General features: G+C 32.7%; 1 protein-coding gene across 1 annotated transcript; it reads left to right on the top strand.

The window, feature by feature from the left end:
* The first annotated feature begins 9067 nt into the window (after positions 1–9067).
* LOC25483894 (serine/threonine-protein kinase CTR1) lies at positions 9068–18889 on the top strand. The gene is made up of 16 exons (XM_013612612.3): positions 9068–9848; positions 11000–11301; positions 11388–11532; positions 11666–11769; positions 11980–12188; positions 12959–13327; positions 13415–13455; positions 15128–15196; positions 15286–15386; positions 15488–15572; positions 15694–15792; positions 16616–16684; positions 16786–16917; positions 17935–18029; positions 18123–18324; positions 18660–18889. The coding sequence occupies exons 1-15, from the start codon at positions 9288–9290 to the stop codon at positions 18229–18231; spliced, it is 2490 nt and encodes an 829-aa protein (XP_013468066.1). The 5' UTR covers positions 9068–9287; the 3' UTR covers positions 18232–18324; positions 18660–18889.
* The last annotated feature ends 3394 nt before the right edge of the window (positions 18890–22283 follow it).

Genomic DNA, 22283 nt, shown 5'->3' with positions numbered 1-22283 from the left:
GGAATCAATAATTTTGTATATTGAGATATTGATATGCATCAAGCCAACACATTACTATATGTAAGTTCTCCCCTTAATTTATCATTGATTTAAGGTTAACAACCTGATATTTTTCATCCAAGTGAATTTTTGGATGTGTTGTGTATGTCACAATTGCTTCAATATAATGCATTTTGATAAATCTTGAAAGAATATTGGAAAAATATATTTGATATAAATCTTCATCTATCATTAATTGTATTGAGCCAACTTGTTTATAGCCTAGTAGGTTGATTATCAATTGATGGTTTGATTTTCACAATATTAGGGGGAGATAGTAAGCAGCTAAAAATTGTGAACCTGAAGTTTAAATAAATTATTTGATAGGAAATATTATTGTCTCTTATTGATCCTCAAGATATAACTCATTTGCAAAGGTAAACAAATCAAATATTAGCTGCTAATGCTCCAAACGAAATAGATGTCCATATCGGATAATCTAATATTGCAAATGAGTCTTCATCGTGCCTGAAGCATGATAGATCAATCGGTTCCAAATATAAAAAGCTTTGAATAAGAAAAGGAGCTTAAAGGAAAGATAACCCAAAACGAGGATATAGAAACTCTAAAAGAGTTTTCTGACATAATTGATTTTTCAGTTCCAGAAGAACTAATCAGGTACCCGAAACTTATAAAATATTGGTAAATTATGTCATGAATAATGTGGGTCCTCTAACTTTATTTATTAGTATCATTTTGGTCATATGCCTTGTTAAGGTATTATGATTAAATAGTGACTGATATTATTGGTAACTGTTATGGTTCATATGTATGTGTGAAATAGGAGGTCAGATACCCACATAACACAAACTCCAACGTTTATTTGAATAAAACTAACAGAAAAGACTAAATGTAGTAACGGGGAGAAACTTAGAGGACCGAAATAAATCAATTTTTAGTTAGAGGACCGATCTGATACCAATTAAATAGTTAGAGGACCAAAAAGGTATTTAAGCCTACTTTATATTAGTTCACACTTTTCAATTATTTAAACCATTCAACTACATTTTCTAAATATTCATACCACTCTTACAAAACTTACAATGAGTCCCACTAATTTTACAATATATTACAAATTATATTTTGCATTAATATATAAAATGTATAATCAAAATATATAAAATGTATCTCACAATATACTCAAAATGAATTAAAATATCCAAAATATAAGTAAAATCAAATGAAAATATATTAAATAACGTACTACTTGACATAAATAAGTTATAAGAAAATACAATAAAAAACACATAAACATTATGAGATTACATTTTTAAAATAGAACTCAAAACAAGATGACGATGATTTCATCCAATAAAATAATAAATATTAGAGAGTATTTAAAAGTGAGTGTTCTAACATTTCTCTTAAACAAAATTATTAGCTATACACAACACACAACTGACAAGTTGTATCTCACAGGGTTGCAAGAACACAAGTTATATAAATTAAAAACTTGAAATAATCACTATATTGAGTAGAGGTTGTGATCACTGATCACGACGGATACCTTTATCAAGAGAGAAACGAACCATGTAGGAGATTCAGCTTAATAAAAAATTCTATTAATATTGATATCAAATTAAAAACAATTTAATCTGTATTGGTTTTCTTTGAATATCTATGTTTTGATTCAGCTTAATAAAAAATTCTATTAATATTAATATTACACATACGTAGTAAATTAATGGTTTTGATATATAATATAGGCTAAATTACACTAGTAATAAATTGATTCTTTAAGTTTTTTCGTATCATTTAAGTCCTTTTAAGTTAATTAATTATTACAAGTTTGTCCTTTAAGATTTTTTTTCCTATACCAATGAGGTTCTTTAAGTTATTTCCCCGTAACAATTTGGAGATTTCATGTCTTACAAATATAAGTTATTCGAGGCCTAAAAGTTACAATTAAATAACTTAAAGAACCTAAGTGTTACGAAAACTACTTAAAAGACTGACTTATTGTAATTAAATAACTTAAAGGACCTTCGGCGTAATTTAGCCTATAATATAACATAAAACTTATTAAAAAAAATCTAGGTCTCGAGTTTGACTCATCCGGTGTTAACAATTCTTATGTTTGATCATCTATTTCGGCTTCAATTGATCATTTCCTAAAAAGCTTTGGTCTGACTTTAATTGAGTCCCTCGTTAGCAGACATTGAAATTGATTTTCCTAATTAGCCGGTCCTTGAGTCGGATACCAAACTTAAAAAGAAAAAATATAAATAACATTATCAAATAAAAATGCTTTTAATTATGCGAGAAACATATGAAATAGGAAAAATATAGATTAAATTAAACTAGTAGGTGTTATTTTAAAAAATTGAAAATTAACAAGCAATATAATAATACAATATACAAGTAAAATAAATAAATAAGTAATCAATTAGTTTACCTAAGAAAAAAAGTGATACATTTAGTTATGCCGTTTGATTCAGTCTTGCAATTTTCACAAAACGATTTTTTTTTTTTTTTTTTTGTTATTTGGGGAACAAACCTCAGTCAGACCTTGCATATATTATGTATTGTTCTTACCAACTAAGCTAAGTTCACGAGGACCACAAAATGAAATCTAAAAGCATATACTAACATTCGGTTTTGTGATTTTTTTTGTGGGAGTTGATTCACTTCAAGAGTCACGCATTTTTTTTTTTAAGGAAGAGTCACATGTCTTGTTATTAACAAGTTAAAATAAAAATGTATTTAAAAAAAGAAATATGAAATATTTTTTACAAATTTAATGACTCGCACATTCTTGTTTTCACTTTTAATTATTTCCTATCATCATTTTTACAATTTTTTCGCTTCTTTTTTAGTTTTATGCCAAGTAGTATTTTTTTTTATTACAAAATGATGCTTATAACATTTTATTAATAATTTTAAAAAAAAAAAAAAAAACATTTCACGATATCATGGATACATGTGGAGATATAATTGAAAATGTGTATACGAAGTAAAAATGTGGGTGCTTTGGTAAAAGCATGGACTTCTTTATTGACTTGTCTTATAATAAACTCGACATAATAGTGTTGACCATGGACATAACAAAATGCTCTACCATCTCGTAAAACAACACCTAGCTCAGAAAAATTCTTCTCTTGACATTGAAATTTAGCAACCACATTTTTTTAGTCCGTCTCAAAATCAACGAGTTCTGTGTGAAGGTCAGGACCAGTCACGAGCTTCCCTTTCTTCAAGTGAGCAAAGTGGAGAAAACCAATAAAAAGTTTACTGTTCCTTAAAAAAAATTATTGTTAATCATTCTTGTACAAATTCCCAGGGTCGGGCTATTACATATGGAAGCCTAAGACAAATTTTAATCGAGCCTTTTTAAAGTTCATTATAGAATTTTAATAAAAAAAATACTAATTATTTATTTGAATTTTTTTTCATACGTTTTGGAATACAAACCATTTTAGTAAAATTACTAGATTTTGTTTGTTGTGCAATTTGTTTTCCTTCTTCTACTTGACAATGGCTCGTTTTAGAACATGTAAACTTTTTTGAAAAAGGAAAATTTGTCCATCAAAATTGACACGGGAGATAATCGAACTTAAGATCTTGAGAGGAGCTGAAGCACACCAAAATCACAAACCAACACTACCAAACCAATTCAATTGGGTTATCTTAATAATGATTGTTGTGACCATATAAAATTCATAATTATCCCTCTACACCACCACTGGAGTTTATAAGAGACTATCTTAAAGAGATGTTTGAATGTTACACACCACCACTGGAGTTCATAAGAGATTGTCTTAAGAAATGTTTGAATGTTACACACCATCACATTTTTCATAAATAGAATGCTTCTCTACACAACAACGTTGAGAGCTAATTGTATAGATTCTCTGATTATGTTACACTTCACCCATTTTTTTGGACAAAATTACACTTCACCCGTTATTAAGCAAGACTTAGGCATTGTTTGGTTCTAGGGAAGGTGAATGGAAAGAAAGCAGGAAGGAAAGAAAGTTCATCAAAATTCGTGTTTCCGTTGTTTGGTTGCACCGTCAGAGAGGAAAGAAAGTGTTCTTTGGGTGGGTCCCACATAAAAAAACTTTCCCCTCTAAAATGCAAATTTTTGTTCTTATTTCTTCTATTACTTTGTCTTAGATTTCCTTAATTTTATATTTTGTGACAGACTTAAATGGCTCGAGAAATAATATAGAGCATATGCGTACTGGTTATGTAAATTGTCTTAGAGATGGGGAAGATTTAATGTTTTCATCAGTCCCACCATAAATGTCACTCATGTTTCATGCATATTCATCCTCCATAGAAAGATGAGTATGCATCACAAAACTAAGTATATATATTAAGCTTATGTTGCAAGTCTGAGTCTGAAGATTCATCAGAAGTTAATTGCCAGAGTCTGACGTCATCAGAGTCTGAAGTTCATCAGAGTTTGAAGTCAAGAAGCTGGAGTTAGTTAAAGTTGGTTATTGGAAGACACAAGTTTGCAGAAGGAACAGAAGCCTGGAACGATGGCTATTTCAGAGAAATTAGAAGACATTGTATGCTTATCCACTGAAGAGCGCAGAAAAAGGATAATACTACATTTGTACAACCATTACTCCACTATTCCACTATCATGTCTGCACATAGTATTGCTACAGTTGTGCCTACACTGGTTAATTCTCCAAACAAGGAATGAATTTCAAATTATTCCTTCCTATGACATTAACCAAATCAAGCAACAAATCATTGGTGATTTGATCAAGCTTCGGTAACGACTCTTTTATGTGCTAACATCCTCTCAACGTCTCTTTCACACCTCTATATATAAAGAAGTGAAGACTCTACAATGTTTTGATAGTATCAAAACTCTGCTGAAATTTTTGTGCATCAAAACTTAGAATTTCTATAAACTTTTATATCTTATAAATTCTAGAGTCTTAATAAGAGTCTTATCTGATTTGTATTGTGAACACCACTGATTGTATATCAAGTGTTCAAACCAAACATCTTTATATGTAATTTTGTTTGTTTATAAGTCTCTTGCTTTTGTGCTTGAGCATAGAAAATCTCTTGCATGTGCGCTTGAGTATTTGAAGTCTCTTGCTTGTGTGTTTGAGCATTTGTAATCAAATATTGATTTTCGTGAACTCTCTTTGGAAGTGCAAGAGGGACAGAACTACTTCCAGATTGTGGAAGGAACTTGTATAATTGCTTGTGTCTTTATCTTATTTCTCTCTATCTATACATTATTCGCTGCATTAGACTCTGAACAATGTTCTACTTCTGAAGTGATGTTCAGAACTAGATTGCAGCGGATAAAACAGAGAGAAAGAGAAGAAAGATACAAAGCAATTATACAGGTTCCTTCCACAAACCGGAAGTCAGTCCTGTCCCCCTTGCACTTCCAAGGAGAGTTCACTAAAATGTAATATCTGATCACAACTGCTCACTGCTAAAACTAGCAAGAGACTTCAAACTACTTAAGCACAACTTACAAGAGATTTTCTATGCTCCTTAGCACAATCAAGAGACTTCTTATGCTCAAGCACAACTGCAAGAGACTTCTATTCAAACAGAATTACAAAGAAAATTGTTTGAGGTTGAACACTTGATATACAATCAATGGTGTTCACAGTACAAATCAGATACAGACTCTTAAGACTCTATAATTTCTAAGATATGAACTTTGATAAGAAATTCTGAGTGAACTTTTGATGGAGAACAATTTCAGCAGAGTTTTGGCACTTGTAAATTGTTGTTTAGTCCTTGCCATTCTCTAAGTCTTCACTCCTTTATATAGAGGTGTGAAAAAGACGTTGTGAATTTCCAGCACATCAAAATATAGTCGTTTGAAGCTTTGATCAATCACCAATGATCTTTTGCCGGATATGGTTATTGTCCTATGAATGATCAATTTCAAATCCATTCCAAGTATGAAGGAACATTGTTGCAGGCATAGCTGTTATTCTTGTCTTGTAGCAGAGACACATACTAAGTAGTGGAGGTAGTGGTTGTACACTTCGTACAATTGTACTTTGTCATCACTCTTCAAAAAGCAAGAATCCAATGCCTTCAACTTCATTTGAATTAATTGTTGCTTCACTCTCCTGGTCTTCTGCAATGCTCAAACGAGATTGAATCCATATAACAGCCTTTGAAGCTTTAAGTCTCCCATCTTCTGATGAACTTTAGCTTCTGGTGATCTTCAGTTTCTGATGAACTTGCTTCTGATGATGTCATCACTTCATGAGCACTTGACTTCAGGAGCACTTTTCTTCATACGCTTCAAGCTTCCCTTATGTTGATTCCATAGCTCTTAATTTGTTCTTCCAGAACCTACAAAAATATTTAACCTTGCATATGGTCCTGCACACTTGAACAAATATTAGCATATCCAATTGACAATTTTTAATACCTTGTTATCATCAAAACTCTCAAAGGGTAATGTTAAACACATTTTGTTCCAACAAGATATGGGTTGAAAAGATTGACTACTTATTAGGCATTACTATTAAAAAAAGGAGAATGTTAACCATTGTCATTGTGACATTGGTTAAAGTACTTAAATAAGTAAGTTTGCATCGAAAAGTGATGTAATGATTGATAAGAAAAAAGTAAAGATTTGTATTTTCAAGAGAAAGTTTCTATTAATGAGATTTTTAACCATTGCCCTTAGGACAATGGTTAGCAAGACCCTTAATTTTTTTTTTTATAAATGAGTGATATCTACACATGAGATCCATTTAAGTACCAAAAAATGAGTGTCTTCTTTATGGATGCTTTTTTGGGTTCTGTTTTTTTTTCTTCTTTTTCTTAAGAATAAAAAATGGAATATATTAACAACGGCGATGATTCTTATTTAGCACAAGGTGTACTAAAGAAGCAACCCCAAAGGGCAAACAATCACAGTATAATTACAATAAACAGGTTAGTCGATACCCAAACAAAGTAACGGGTCTGACCACCATCTAATCGTGCCATAAACAAACGTGACATTGTTAGCTTTAAGCCACAAAAAGAAATCCTGCTTAACCTTTTCCAGAAGACCTATAATATTAGTTTGGATATTCTTAAATATTCTATTATTTCGTTCATTCCAAATTATCCACACACAATAACCAAAACATCTATATTGTTTAGGTTATGTTAACTTGTGTCCTTAAGACACATGTTAAACACTCCAATAATGGTAAGAATTTCTTGGAAAAATTAATATTAAACCTTTCGAACAATAAATTAACACAATTTTCAATACATAATTTTTATCAATATAATTTTTAACATATGTCATAACAACATAAATTAACATTTTTTTTTTCTTCATCGAAGGAATTTCATCACGAAATCCAAACCGCTATGAACCTGGCCGTATATCACCATCACTAGCAGCCACCAAACCAAACTAAAGTTCATGTTCTATTTTTACCCGTACAAGAAGGGTCACATGCGAAAGCTGAAATAAAAATATGCTAAATTCAACTTCGCCCACAACTATATCCATATCTGTTTAAAGGCGTGTGTAATCTGAACTCACTGCAAAGTTGTTATGACAACATACATTAAAGTAAGGCTGGTCAAGTACAAATTAGAAAAATCCAACTTGTAATTAGATTCTTATTTTTAAATCATTCATTTCTATTCTTAATCAATTCAATCCAACTTGCATATTAAAAAATTTGTAATTATTTTTTTCTACTATTATCATCCAAAAACAAAAAGTCATATTTTTATATTATTAAAAAAATACCACCAGGTGAATTGAACCGGCCAACGTGTGAACCAAATACCGCTTTGCCCACCGAAAATAATAAAGGGAAATGTTAACTAACCAATGCCCTTGAACTTTAGATAGTAACTTTTATAAAAGTTTGTGTAATGAGTGTATTGGAAATTAAAAACTTTTTAATTTTAAAAGAATAATTACTTTATTTAGTATGTTTAAAGAGTATTTCAGAGACACTCATTAACAAGACCCAATAATAAATTACAATCGAACATCATTTTTTTACACAGACATATATTCCGATTATTACTATAAATAAAAATCTTCTCCTACTTTTTTGAAACACATTTTAGTAAATATTTAGATCAAATATATTATTTATTTAATGAATTTAAAAAATGGTTTTATAATAGTGACCGAAAGATGTAAAGATCAATTTATTTATGTTATTGTAAATCAATTGACAAGGAAATCACAATACACACGATCAATATTCACACTTTGAATTCTTCATTCTCGAGAGTGAAATTTCAACCATTTTGACTACTTGATAAAAAAAAGATACCGATTAATCATGTTGAAAAATATGATTAACTTTGTTAAGTAAATTAATTTATAATTAGAATTGTGGTTAGTTCAATTACATAATTAACTAAAATTTTACGAATTCTATCATGATCGAAATTAAACATATACCATTCTCGTGAGTTTATCTAAGTGACTTTGATTTTTCATAATATATGCAAAGGGGAGGTTCAAATTTCATATATTCCACTTATTTATCTCAAGAGATTAATTCTTAACAAACAAACTACTTAAAAAAGATATATATTTAACCAAATCACAACTTCGATTATGATTAGGCTAAAATATGGTTTTGGTCCTGCAAATATGCTTCGTTTTTGTTTTAGTCTCTGTAAATTTTTTTTGTTGTGACTATTTTCAAAAACAAAATATTTTGCAAGGACCTTTTTAAAAATCAAAATATTTTGCGGGGACTATTTTTCTAAATATGGGTTCAATCATCATGTGTCACGTGCGTAAATCATCACAAAAGTGGAGTCAGAGATCAAAACCAAAACGAGACATATTTGCAGGACCAAAAACAACAAAAAAAATTTATAGAGATTAAAACCAAAACGAAACATATTTGCAGGAAAATCCATACTTTAGCCTTATGATTAATATGAACTCGAAGTTCCACAATTAAAAAAACTCAAAATTGTTGAGAAAAATACACAATAAAAAAAACTCGAAATTGTAGACAAAATTGAGTGATATGTATGAAACATTTTTGGAAAAGAAATACCAAAACTTTTGAAAATAATTTAATTTACGATAGCGCCACCGAATTAAACAAAGAAAAAACTTCGTCACTTTGATTTCTCTCTCCCCGGAACTCAGAGAGAGAAATTTCATTCATTCCACCATTCACACTTAACAGTTACCAGATTCTAGAAAGAGAAAAAGGAAAACGAAGAATAACGTAACAGAAACTTCAACGAAGAACAACAATGAAGATTTTTAGGGTTTTATAACTAAACCAAAACGGTGATTGATTTCAATGGAAATGCCTGCTAGAAGATCTAATTACTCGATTCTAAGTCAAGTTCCCGACGATCAATTCTCCTACGCCGCCAGCGCTAGTGCTCCGGCACCGTCGTCGTCGAGCGACGGAAAAGCTAGTAGAGGCGGTTGGGAGTTAGTCGGCGATCATCGGCAAGGGAACAATCGGATCGGGAATTTGAATTTGTATTCATCGATCGGATTACAGCGGCAGTCGAGTGGAAGTAGTTACGGCGAAAGTTCGTTAGCCAGCGGCGGTGATTATTATGCGCAGAATCTGTCGGCGGTGGCGGCTAGTGAGGTTGATGCGTTTGGTTATTTGCATGAGGTTGGTGAGGTGAGGGGGAAGTTGGCGGAAAGTGCGGCGTGGAACGGGGGATCGTCTGGTAAGAGCTGGGCGCAGCAGACGGAGGAGAGTTATCAGTTGCAGCTTGCGCTGGCTTTGAGGTTATCGTCGGATGCTACTTGTGCTGATGATCCGAATTTTCTGGATCCGGTGCCAGATGACGCGGCTTCGAGGCTTTCGGCATCGGCTGAGGCTGTTTCGCATCGATTTTGGGTATGTTGTTTGTTGTACCTTGATTGTGTTGCTTTGAATTGTGATTTTTGATTCTGGTAATGGCTTTGACTGTGAATGTGACTACGAAGCATTGACACACACAGACACGGTAATAATCTGAGAAAATGAATTAATTGAATGTAATTACACGCATCAGTGTCATGGTGGTGTCGGACACCGGACATGCCTTTCATCAGAGTTGTCAGTGCTATAGAGGATTGTGAATTGTGATAACTAATGAAAATAAGGACAAGGTGTGTGAATGACTATGGATATATTTTGACTATGGGTGTACTGTGGTTACTTGTGTATATAAGCCAAATTAAGGCAATGCTGTGTAGCGTCGTATATGCTGAATTTATATAGGGCTGAATTTATATAGGTTTGTCGGCTTCTCTGTTATGTGTCAACGGGATGACCGAATTTTCGGTTGACGGCGACAAATTTGGAGGACAAAGTTTCTGTAGTTCATTTAGGATGCAGTTGACTTGAATGGATGGGATTTGGTTTAGTATAAAATCTTCTTAAGAAGTTGTGTTTTGTTTGTTATATGGTATAGAGTTGAATTTTGAATTACAGTGTTGAAGTCTAATAGGAGTTTTCTGGATATTAGGGTTCTATTTTTCAATATTTTTTTGGTGCTAGTTCATTGGGAAAACCATTTGTCACTAGCTATCACATTGATTGAGGAAACTATCTCATGCAGTCTCAGTTTTCACATTTGATTGGCACTTTGCTGGGAGTTCTGGAAAGAATGGTTTTCAGTATTCTATTACTGTCTGACTTAAATGCTATGATCATATTTCTCATTCTTGAATTGACTTTTTTTTTTTTTTTTTATCTCTAAATAAATGTGTATCTTATTTTTACACTGCATAAAAAATCAACATTGGAAAATATGATGTTTGTGGAGTCAAACCGACACATCTTGAAAATGCTAATTAATATTTTAACAATGTTGCTTTGAGTAGAACGTGCGTTGCGTATAATCATCATTTATTGAGTGAAAAACTAGACCTCCTCTCTTTGTTTTACCCGACCACTGAAATTTGAGGGTGGAAACTGTAACTTGTTTCATCTTGATAGACTTGATGCTCTTATTGTTAGATATGTGAAAGTTGATTTTGTATCTTATTTATAATGTACACCAGGTGAATGGCTGCCTATCATACTCCGACAAAATTCCTGATGGCTTTTATCTGATTCATGGGATGGATTCCTATGTATGGACTGTGTGCACTGATCTGCAGGAAAACAGCCGAATCCCATCAGTTGATACTCTAAAGTCTGTACATCCCCGCATTGATTCTTCCCTTGATGTAGTTTTGGTGGATCGGCGCAGTGATGCCAGCTTGAGAGAACTGCAAAACATGGTTCATAACATCTCTTGTAGCAGCATAACAACAACAGAGGTTGTGGATCAGCTTTCCAAGCTGGTTTGCAACTGTATGGGGTGAGCCTTCTTGGCATTCATGGCCCGACCTATTTAGCTTTTTATCCGGTCATGTCAGTCTAACTGTGTTTTATTGCTATAACAAGGGGTTCAGCTTCTGCTGGGGAGGATGAGTTTCTATCTTTTTGGAGGGATTGCAGCAATAATCTGAAAGATTGCTTAGGATCTGTTGTTTTTCCCATAGGTAGTCTATCTGTTGGTCTCTGCAGGCATCGCGCCATATTATTCAAAGTAAGGCTCCACTTCTCTGTCGGGGTTTAAGGTTGTGATTACACATGCTGACTATGTTGACGAGTTTTTGTTCACCGGAGGTGGATTGTATTTAAGCAATTCTGAATAACTTGTTATATATTTATTATTTTAGGTGCTAGCTGATGCTATTGATTTACCATGTCGAATTGCAAAGGGCTGTAAATATTGTAAAAGAGATGACGCTTCTTCTTGTCTTGTTCGATTTGGGCTTGACAGGTATACGCTTTATTTTCCAAGCATACATACCTTTCTGTTTATAAGTTTATCTGCAATTTCATTAGCTATATATAACGATCATGGAATGGAAAATTTTAAAAGGACTGGAGATCAATGGTTAACATAATGTATATCGACATTGACATTTTAAATAGATTTTCATTAGAGTAATATTCCTGTCACCTCACCTCTTACATAATCTAATGTCAGGGAATATCTTGTTGATTTAATTGGGAAGCCAGGACACTTATCCGAGCCTGATTCCTTGCTCAATGGTCCATCTTCCATCTCATTTTGTTCACCCTTGCGCTTTCCAAGACTTAAGCCAGCTGAAACTACAATTGATTTCAGGTCACTAGCCAAACAGTATTTCTCAGACTGTCTGTCTCTTGAGCTTTTCTTCGACAACAGTTCAGCAGGTAATATTCAGATATTTTGGTTAAATTTGTGCTATTCTAAATCTTGGCTTCTGGTCTCTAGAAGGATCTACTTGGAGCATATTGTTGCATTTATCAAGAATTTGAGATCCAGGCCTCCCAGTTCCTTTTTTTCTCCCCCAACTTTTTAACGAGTGATAAAAACTTCTTCCATAAGCAAGTTACTTTCAAATAAGATTGTGGCTTCACTTATAGAAAAATCCCTATAAGTTTATAAGTGTTTACGAAGAAGTTAAATGAGACAATTTCTGAAAAATATTTAAAGCAGAAGCTAATTCCATTTTCCATAAGTTCTTACGGAGAAATTTATACAAATCAGCTCTTAGTCTCTTTGCATATTTAAATTTGAGTTTATGTGTGTGTGTCTATATATATATATATATATATATATATATTGGAGCTATTAAGAAAAACTTACAGGTCAATTGTTTGGCTAGAATATGATTTATAATAGAATCTTATTGCATTGTTACTTAGTGGGATAATGCTTGGTTGTTGAGTATGCGCTTTTGAGCTGTTGATCTAATGTTTGATAAATTTGCGAGTTCATAAAATCAGGCCCTTCTTATAAATGTTCGTTTTGCAAGTCAAGTAATTGTAATTTTGCACTTGATCATGTAATATGATATGCAATTATGTGTATATGATTGTAAAGTTATAATTAAATGTTTGAATTGGGTGCTAGTATAGGATACCCTGAATTTGATATCACAGAAACTTTTTCTAATCAGAGTTTGGATTCTCCATTTCAGAACAGTTGGATGGGAAATGCAATGAAAGTAATAACCTTAGGCCAATATCAAGTGACATCAACATAAATTCTCACCTTGCTTTGTATCCGCAAGCTCCTCTTCCGAGTACACTTGATCAAGCTTCTGAAACATATATGTTATGTAACCCTCCTCAGAACATTATAGAATCAACAACTGTGGGCAAGTATCCGCCGCCTTTAAAGCATAAGCGTCCTGTTGCTATTGCCAATGATGATGTCATCGAGGGTAGGAGGTTTATTGAAGGAAGTCAACTAATTCCTAGCAAGCCTACTCGAGAGGTTGCCTTTGACATGGAGGATTTGGCCATACCATGGAGTGATCTTGTTTTAAAAGAAAAAATAGGATCAGGTACATTTTGTTTATAAATTGTAGTGGCATGATTTGTGCAATTAATATCAGTAGTCATTTACTTGAAAATGACATATTGTATTTCAGGTTCTTTTGGAACTGTACATCGTGCCGAGTGGAATGGTTCGGTAAGCCACTCTTTTTATTTTAAACATTGATGCTTTATAAATAAATCTAATTATTGTTATTTGACTTGTTTTGTTGAAACTATAAGGAAGGAATGAAAAAGAGAAGATATTTTATATTTAACGAGATGCTGAATAATTTATATATCGTTATATGAAACATTAATTATACTAAATGCAAATAATTGATATCAAGTACAAGTATAGTACAAAAGCAAATGGACAGGTGACAAGTCCCCGTCCAACAACACGATGATAAGTCCAGCCCTTATTACATTCTTTTCGTTGATTTTTGCAGACTGTGTTTTTGCATTCGCAAGTAATGCTACTTATATTTGTGCTTAATACATCAGTACAAGAATACTATCATTGTGTATGAACAGTAGTAGTCGCTAACAAAGGTTCAGTGGTTTCTATGTTTTGGGAGCTTGTTTCATAAAACATTACAGCTTATGAATTAGTCAAGACTCAACTGGTATTTGAGTATTTGAAAGTAGGCTAAAGTATGTCATTAGTCCTTGCAAATATGTCTCTTTCTGGTTTTGATCTTCTAATGTTTTCCCATTTGAGTCTCCTATAAAAAAATGCTTTTGGTTCTTGTTGTTTTGTTTTATTCTCTATAATATTTGGATTAATCTGAACAAAATATTATAAGGACTAAAACAAACTAACGATCAAATGCCAAATTATGTATTTTTTTATTGATCACAATTTTATCAAGGGACTAAACAATTGTCTCCAAAGTACGCGGTGTGCTTTCTAGCTGGACCAAATATTATAATTATTGTGAAGAAACACTTTGCCTGTAAATGTATGTATATATGGAATGTTATATATGTTGATGTAGATAAAGCATGTTATCAAAATTCTTGTTCATCTTCCATTGGTTCCTGAAATGGTAGCTTCCAATATTATTTTAAATTTTTTTGTACTCGTGTCTAGTCAATTGAAAACAATTATTTGATGGACAACAATTGTTTGAGTATATGAAATATTCTTCAACAAAAGATTGATTTCATAACAACCTACCTGTGTAATTTCAAACTATGACTTCTGCCCAACTGCCATCAACCTAATACCTTACTGTTTTGGCTTGTTGTCTGATGCAAGCAGAGAGACTAGTATGTAGCATGTTGGTTATTGGCAACCTATTGACATCATATATCCTATTCTCTCCTTAGCTTTGTGACTATAGTACAATTTGACCTTTATTGCCATATCTTTTCTCACTTAGTTACACGTCAAAAGAGCAGAAGTTTATTTGAAAGAGAAAAAGAAATCTTCCAATAGATGTTTTTCTCATCGAACAAATTATACAAAAACAACAACCAAGCCTTAATCTTCTCATCGAACAAATTATATCTAACATTTTATTTCGTGTGAACAAATGAAGCTTACAGTCGCATATTTTTAATACTTATTGCCTTTTTCTTCTCTGATTCTGAGTTCGCAAATTATTTAAGCCCATGTCATGATTTAGAATGCATATATGTTGAGGATTTCTTCATTAAAGTCCAAAGCAGACATATTTTGTGACACTCTTTTTTTGGGATTTCTTCATTAAAGTCCAAAGCAGACATAGTCTTCTATTTTAATTATTTCATGATTGCTTGCTTATTCTCTCTTTTTGCTTGTTTTATATTTTTTCATTCTTTAACGCATTATTAATTTGCAGGATGTTGCTGTTAAAATTTTGATGGAGCAAGATTTTCATGCAGAACGCTTCAAGGAATTCATGAGGGAGGTATGCTTGAAAGTTCTAACCAAGTGAAAATCCCCCAAAAGAGAAATTGAGAGCTCGTCTTTGAATTGTATTCTAACTTCTTTTGCCAGGTTGCAATAATGAAACATTTGCGGCATCCAAACATTGTTTTATTAATGGGGGCAGTCACTCAACCTCCTAACTTATCAATTGTCACCGAATATTTATCAAGGTTTGCTCTATGTCTCTAGCTGTCCCTAATTATTTTTCTCCAAAAGATGGAATATTCCAAAGGGTAGCTTGAAATTCTAACAGTTTTTGAACTAAGTGCAGGGGTAGCTTATACCGGCTGTTGCATAGACCTGGTGCCAAGGAAGTGTTGGATGAGAGGCGCAGGCTTAGTATGGCTTACGATGTGGTATGCATTTAAACAAATGTTTTGTTTCTTGTTTTTATTAATTTTGGAATTTGTTATATGATATAATGGTTGTATTCATTCTGAACTATTTGTCTTTTTTTTTTTTTTTTTTCATTTACAGGCAAAAGGGATGAATTATCTTCACAAGCGTAATCCCCCCATTGTTCATAGAGACCTGAAATCTCCAAACCTTCTTGTTGACAAGAAATACACAGTGAAGGTAACAGTGAAGATTCTGTACTATATCTAGTACTCTTAACTTTTAAGAATTTTATGAAAATCATAGTTGTCCTTGAAAGTAGTATTCCATTTCTTCCTTTTTTTCTGCATCCCTCTCTTGCAAACAGTCTTGTATGGTTGTAGCAATACAAGGTTGTAATTAGTCTCCAAAGTTCATCTCTTTTTGGCCTAGAATGGCTCCAAAGTAGTCAGGTGTGTTATATGATTAGTGTAATTCTATTTGGATAATTATCAAGCCTTTACTTTGATAGTCTGGATATGATTGGGGGATAAAGCAGTGTTCTTCCCCCCACCTCTCGGAGTTTTGAATTCATCGCCAAATGAAAATTACACTGTTGATTCCATGTAGGCTATAGCATACAATGGTCCTTTTATATTTTTCTAGAAAGATAAAGAAATGAATAAACAAATATTTCATTGGTTTTCTTTTTATAAGTAATTGCTAATTGGTATTTTAATTTTTTTTGACAAATTGTGCGATTTGATATTATGATTTAATATGGAACTACATATGAACTGGTGGCAGATTTGATTTTGTTCCAAAACTTACTCTACCTTCACATAGTTGAATAGAAGTTTCAGCATTCTGCCAACTAGCTATGCTTGTTTTGATTCAAATCTGGAACACTTTTGAAAATCCAGTTGACAAGAAAACATGTGGAGTGTGTTATATAACATATATATTTTGTGGAATCTTTCTTTTTTGTTTTCTTAAGAGATAGGGGGATTAGATTGACCTGGTGATCTATTTTCTTGGATATTAATGGGTTTTTGGGCTAAAAATGGTAATGCCATTTCTCTAGGTTTGTGATTTTGGGCTTTCCCGCTTAAAGGCCAACACATTTCTCTCTTCCAAGTCAGCTGCTGGGACTGTAAGTTTAAATTATCTTACAGATATTTCTCTTTTCTGTGTCTAATGTTTCAGAGGTTTGTTTTAAATAAACATTAAATTATACTCCTTTTTCTCCATTAGCCTGAGTGGATGGCTCCAGAAGTTCTTCGTGATGAGCCATCAAATGAGAAGTCTGATATTTATAGCTTTGGGGTAATCATGTGGGAGATTGCAACATTGCAACAGCCATGGGGTAATTTGAATCCAGCACAGGTTTGTTGTCTACCCGCGGTACCTAAAATTGCAGTATGTTTATGCTTAATTGTTTCTGTTATAAATTTATAATCATATTGCTTTACTTTTTATGGAAGATTAACAAGATCTGAAACCTATGAAAGTATGAATATACAATATAGTTTGAAATAGTAAGTAACTGGTAATAGAAACTGAAACTGATTGCAAGAAATGTATATATTGCTTGAAGCATGCATCAAACATGCCAACAATGACAGGTAAAGTGTTGAAGTGGTTGAAGGTGTTTTAATTCTGTCATGCTTAGTTTGGTTGAACTTGCATGGATATTAAAAAAGCCTTCATTTAAAAGAAAGATAAGTGGGCCTAATGGACCGTGGCCTGCGGATGTATGAAAGCCTAAAAGGAGGAATAACGGGCATAATCCATTAAAGGAGAGATGACTGTGTGCAGCATGCTAGTGTTGGAGAAGACAATTTTGGTATTACACAAGAAACCAAGAGGAAAATAAATTGACAAAAAGAGAGGAGAGGCATGGAGGAAATAATTCTATAAGTTTCATCAATAATCAAAGATCAAATCAAATAACAAAGGAAAATGCCCATGAGTCCATGGCCATTTGGGTGAGGGGAGAGGGGCTTGAAGCTTCTGCAAACCTGCAGCATCCTTGAACTATTTTTTTAAAATTAATATGGAAAAAGCTATTGTATTTTTTCAACAGAGGAAACACTACTTTAAATAGGAGACCTACGCATGATGTCTATTCATTAGATTAAGAAATGATGGGATCAACAATAAATCTGGAAGTAAAATAAATACTGATCTTAATAATAGTTGCAAATATCCTGATAATAGGAATATATCTATTTACTATTGCAATAGTTCTTTTATATCTTTCAGTATATAAAACTGAGGGATACTATGTTGTATCTATTTACTTTATTTCTAAGTAATATATTCCCTTGGTCAATCAAGAGTCAGTTAGAGTCGGGTTTTTTTTTATTACTATAATATTCACAAATATGTACTGTCCTGTAGGTTGTCGCTGCCGTTGGCTTCAAGCATAAAAGGCTCGAGATCCCACGCAATTTGAATCCACAAATAGCTGCAATAATTGAGGCTTGCTGGGCCAAGTAAGTATATGGTTACATCTGCCATTTTGTAGTTTACTTGAATATTCGGCGATAGATTTTATTCAAATTGAAATATACTTGATTGATATGCAGTGAGCCCTGGAAACGTCCTTCTTTTGCCAGCATTATGGATTCTCTAAGGTCATTACTCAAACCCCCTACACCTCAACCTGGTCTTCCAAGCACGCCATGTCTCACCTGAATGGTTGGAACGCCGAGTTGTTCTTCGTGCACATACACAGGATTTTATTGGTTTTGATGTCTAACAGGATTACACCATTTTAAGTGGTCATAGGTACGTACCAACTTCCATAATGGTCCTGTCAACCCTAAATCTAGTTTTGATGTGGTAATTCTCTGTTATTGTGTTGTGGGGGTATGGGGAATGTTATCGATTTGCTAGTGAATAGCTGAATATATATATATATATATATATATATATATATATATATATATATATATATATATATATATATATATTGGATACTCTGATTATTATACTTTGAGTGTTCATAAGCTTTGGTTAATTAAGTTGTGAATTGTAACCATGCTGAAGGTGTTAGAGAATTAGTGGTTTTGTTATTTTTGACATGGTTAATTAATGTTTGCTCATGTTTTTTTTGGTTGCAGAGTAAGAGTTGTATATTTCTTTTCTAATTGAGGTTTGAGAATACTGATTTTCAATGCAAAGCAAGGATACTCGATCTTTGTTCCAACAAAATTGTTTGATAATATCTTTAATTTCGCCTAGAAAAGCTTAATTTTTTTTGTTCTTTCAGAATTTTGATGTAAAAATGACTCCCATTGTAATTACATTAAGTTAATGATAAGTAACTTCACCTGTTTTTCTTTTGCCTGTATTCGTATATCATTAGTTGGATCCGACAAAGGTTAACTGTGACTATCCTTTGTACATATTCTTCTTGTTTGAGTATAGAAACAAAAAAAAATCGGTAGCACCACTTTCCACCAAAGTTGGCCATTATATTATTATTATTAGTCCCTTTTTCTGTTGAGAGTTAGGAACAAAGTTGTGCTTACGAACAAACACAACAAGTGACAGCTCTACACGTGTAAATGGATTGTCTACCTTCTGGGTTGGCACCTTACCTATCATTTTTTTGAGCCATTTGATGATTCTGATACTTCAGACCATAAAATTTCACAAGCAACAGTGTTGTGATAGTAGCAATACTCCCTCAGGCACAAATATTTCAGTGGTGGGTCTGTTAGTGTTACTCGTGTGTTGTTTTCAGCTTTAAAAATAAATAGGGTCTGTTAGTGTTACTCATGTGTTGTTTTCAGCTTTAAAAATAAATAAAATGACGACCACATGTGGTCTTTTGAAGCTTTGAAATGATATTTGCATTCATATAAGGACTGAAAAGTGGTGCCTTTTCCGCATGAATGATAGACAATCCTTTCAATTCTCTACACAATTGTTAGAACCACTTTCCACCATCCTATCTTTCATCTCATGTTTTTGGCCAATTCGTGTAGTATAAAGTCTAAAGGCAATTCAGTGTTTCCATTTCTGTTTGTAAGGAAGGAATGAGCTCCACTTCTAACATGCTTCTTTGGTTCTTCCTCAGTTTTTTATAATCAGTGGCTGCTATTTCATAACTTGTGTTCCTAAAACGATTTTCTCTATAAAGTTAATGTTTCACGGCTGTCTTTGAATATATTTATGGAGAGGAGAATAAGAACAAGTGGAATGAATTGGATAAAAACGAAACAGATTGTTACAATTGTCTGGATATTTAGTAATAGAATGAATACAAAAAACTAATTTCATTTAATCCTACTTGAATTGGAAAGATAAAAATGAGACAATGAACGCACGAGGTGAAACGCTTTTCTATCATCACACTTCATTCTATTTCCTCCCATTTTAATCAAAAAAGATCTTTCATGGTTTCACTTGATTTTCTTTTAAGTTGACTGCTGGTTAGAAATTAACATGAGGTGTTCAGGGTTTAAACTCAATTTCTGCATATATTATGTAATGTCCCTGTAAACTGAGCTATACTGAGGAGCACACTTAGGCCCGGCCCTTGGCATATGCAAGGTGAGCTAAGGTGCTGGGCCTCGCAATCTTAGGAGCCTCAAAAGTGTTAGATATATAAAATAAAATATAAAAAATTAATAGATATCTTGGAATAGTTTAGTAGTAAAATAGAATGCATTTGAGTCATCGGTCTTGAGGTTCAATCCAAAGCATTTGTGTGAATTTGAACCAAATATAAAAGTCTCAGTTACATACACAACTACTAGGCCATTACAATTTAAAATGCATTTAAGAGGTTATCTATGAATGTAGAAAACTACTATATATCTTGAATTTTTTGCATCTATTTCCATTAACAAGCACGTCTTTAGTAAAAATAATTGTTAATTTTAATTTCGGTGGTTAATAATCATTATACGAGTGTTATTTTCAATTTAAATAGAAGATTAATCTTTTAAAAAAATCGTACGTTTTTTTTTATAGGAAATGTTAACGAGTGCCCCCGGAGCACTCTATAAGGAGTAACTATTTATGAAAAAGTGTGTAATTAATGCATTGAAAATCGAAATATTTGACTTTTTTTAAAAGATTATTGCTTATTTTAGAATGCTTAAAGAGTGTTCCGAGGGCACTCGTTAATAACACCTTTTTTTTTTTATTAAGGGTCTATTTTTACTACGAGAGTCGAGACTCCGATTTTATAGGGACGGAGCACACTTAAGCATTCAATTTACATCCTTAAAAAAAAAAAAAACTTTTACATGTTCATCATAAATTGCACTCCATGTAAAGGGGGCGGGAGTATTCACCCGCTTCCTATTCCCGCCACAAAAATTGCACTCCACTCTCATCTTCTTTCTTATCCCTTGCTTTGGGCAGTTTTTCTCCATGTCTTAGTCTCTACAAATCCGCATAGGGATTCATCAATATAATAAATAAATAAATAATCAAATTTATATTATTTTCAGTTAAATGGGACCAATATTAACACATTATTGGTTGTGACAACAAAAAACATCACATATAAAACAAACACATATATGTATATTATGTGAAAAGACAAATAAATATAGCATATAAAATACCTTGTCAAAAAAAATAAAATAGCATATCAAATATATTTTGGTAAACTACTTGGAGACGGATCTCCAGGGAGTAAATGGTATGATTTTTGTCCTCGTTCCCAAACTATCTATGGGAAAGCTTTCTCTCCCATCCCCTTCTCTACGGGAAAATACTCTATGCTTGTGGTACCTTAAGCAAGGCAACCTTCATGAAGATCTTTGTTTACATATACAAATAGACATTCTTAAATATGACAAGTCAAAGTTGATCTCTTATATATTGTTATTAGTATAGCTTATGTTAAAAAATATCTAAAAGTCACTTGTTATGGAAGCGAAAAGAAAAAAGAAATTTTATATTGAAAAAAAATATTTTTTGAACTTCTGAGTATTGACTACGCACATGTCATAAATTTGCTTAACATAATTACCATACATGATTTTTTAACAAATGCTCTATTTTTCTTGTTACTGTTACCAGGGACGGAGCCACCCCCAGCTAATATGGGCACTAGTCCAGACTCAGCTTCTACTTTTTTTGTAGCAAACCCGGTCATTACTAGAATCTCTCGTTTTTCCTGCGGACTTTGCCAAGGATTTAGGTTCCCAGGTAAATGTAATATCTTCGTGGGTAATTGTTTCCTTAGGATTTTAGGATCCGCAGGAAATGTGCAATTTTCCGCAGAAAAGAAGTAACATTATATGGGAAGTCTATAAAATTATCCGCATAAAATGTGCACTTTTTGCCCAAGTTCTATAGAATTCTTGGCTCCGCCACTGACTGTTACACTTTAATAAATTTGTTAGGTGAACTTCAAGTTAGATTCAAAGTTGATAGTGAATAACATGAAAATTAACGTGGATATGAGACTATTATGTTAAATTGCAGGACTATTTAGGGCATGTTTGGTTATAGTTTTTAAAAACTGTTTTCTGTTTTCAAAAATTAAAAAATTGAAAACTTGTTTGAATTAATTGTTTTGCAAAATAATTTTTGAAAACTATTTTCACTTTTGCTGCTTTTAAAAACTAAAAACACGGAAAAAAACTAAAACAGATAAGGTGACAACTAGGGTACCCATGGAAAAATGGTGGGTAATTTACCTCAACCAATAAACATTCACTTTTTTAGGTGGTATCCATAAACTATCTTGACCCTACCAATAAATTGCTCATTATGAT

This window comes from Medicago truncatula, chromosome 1 (genome assembly GCF_003473485.1).
Source record: "Medicago truncatula cultivar Jemalong A17 chromosome 1, MtrunA17r5.0-ANR, whole genome shotgun sequence".
Classification (NCBI taxonomy): Eukaryota; Viridiplantae; Streptophyta; class Magnoliopsida; order Fabales; family Fabaceae; genus Medicago; species Medicago truncatula.
Note: the sequence above shows the minus strand (reverse complement) of the source record. Positions and strands in the feature narration are given on the sequence as shown.

Excerpts from the sequence above, each read along its gene's own strand:
- LOC25483894 (XM_013612612.3), top strand. The coding sequence starts at position 9,288 with ATGGAAATGCCTGCTAGAAGATCTAATTACTCGATTCTAAGTCAAGTT. Across the intron at positions 11,302-11,387 it reads CTGGTTTGCAACTGTATGGG|GGGTTCAGCTTCTGCTGGGG; the intron begins GTGAGCCTTCTT and ends TGCTATAACAAG. Across the intron at positions 11,533-11,665 it reads ATCGCGCCATATTATTCAAA|GTGCTAGCTGATGCTATTGA; the intron begins GTAAGGCTCCAC and ends TTATTATTTTAG.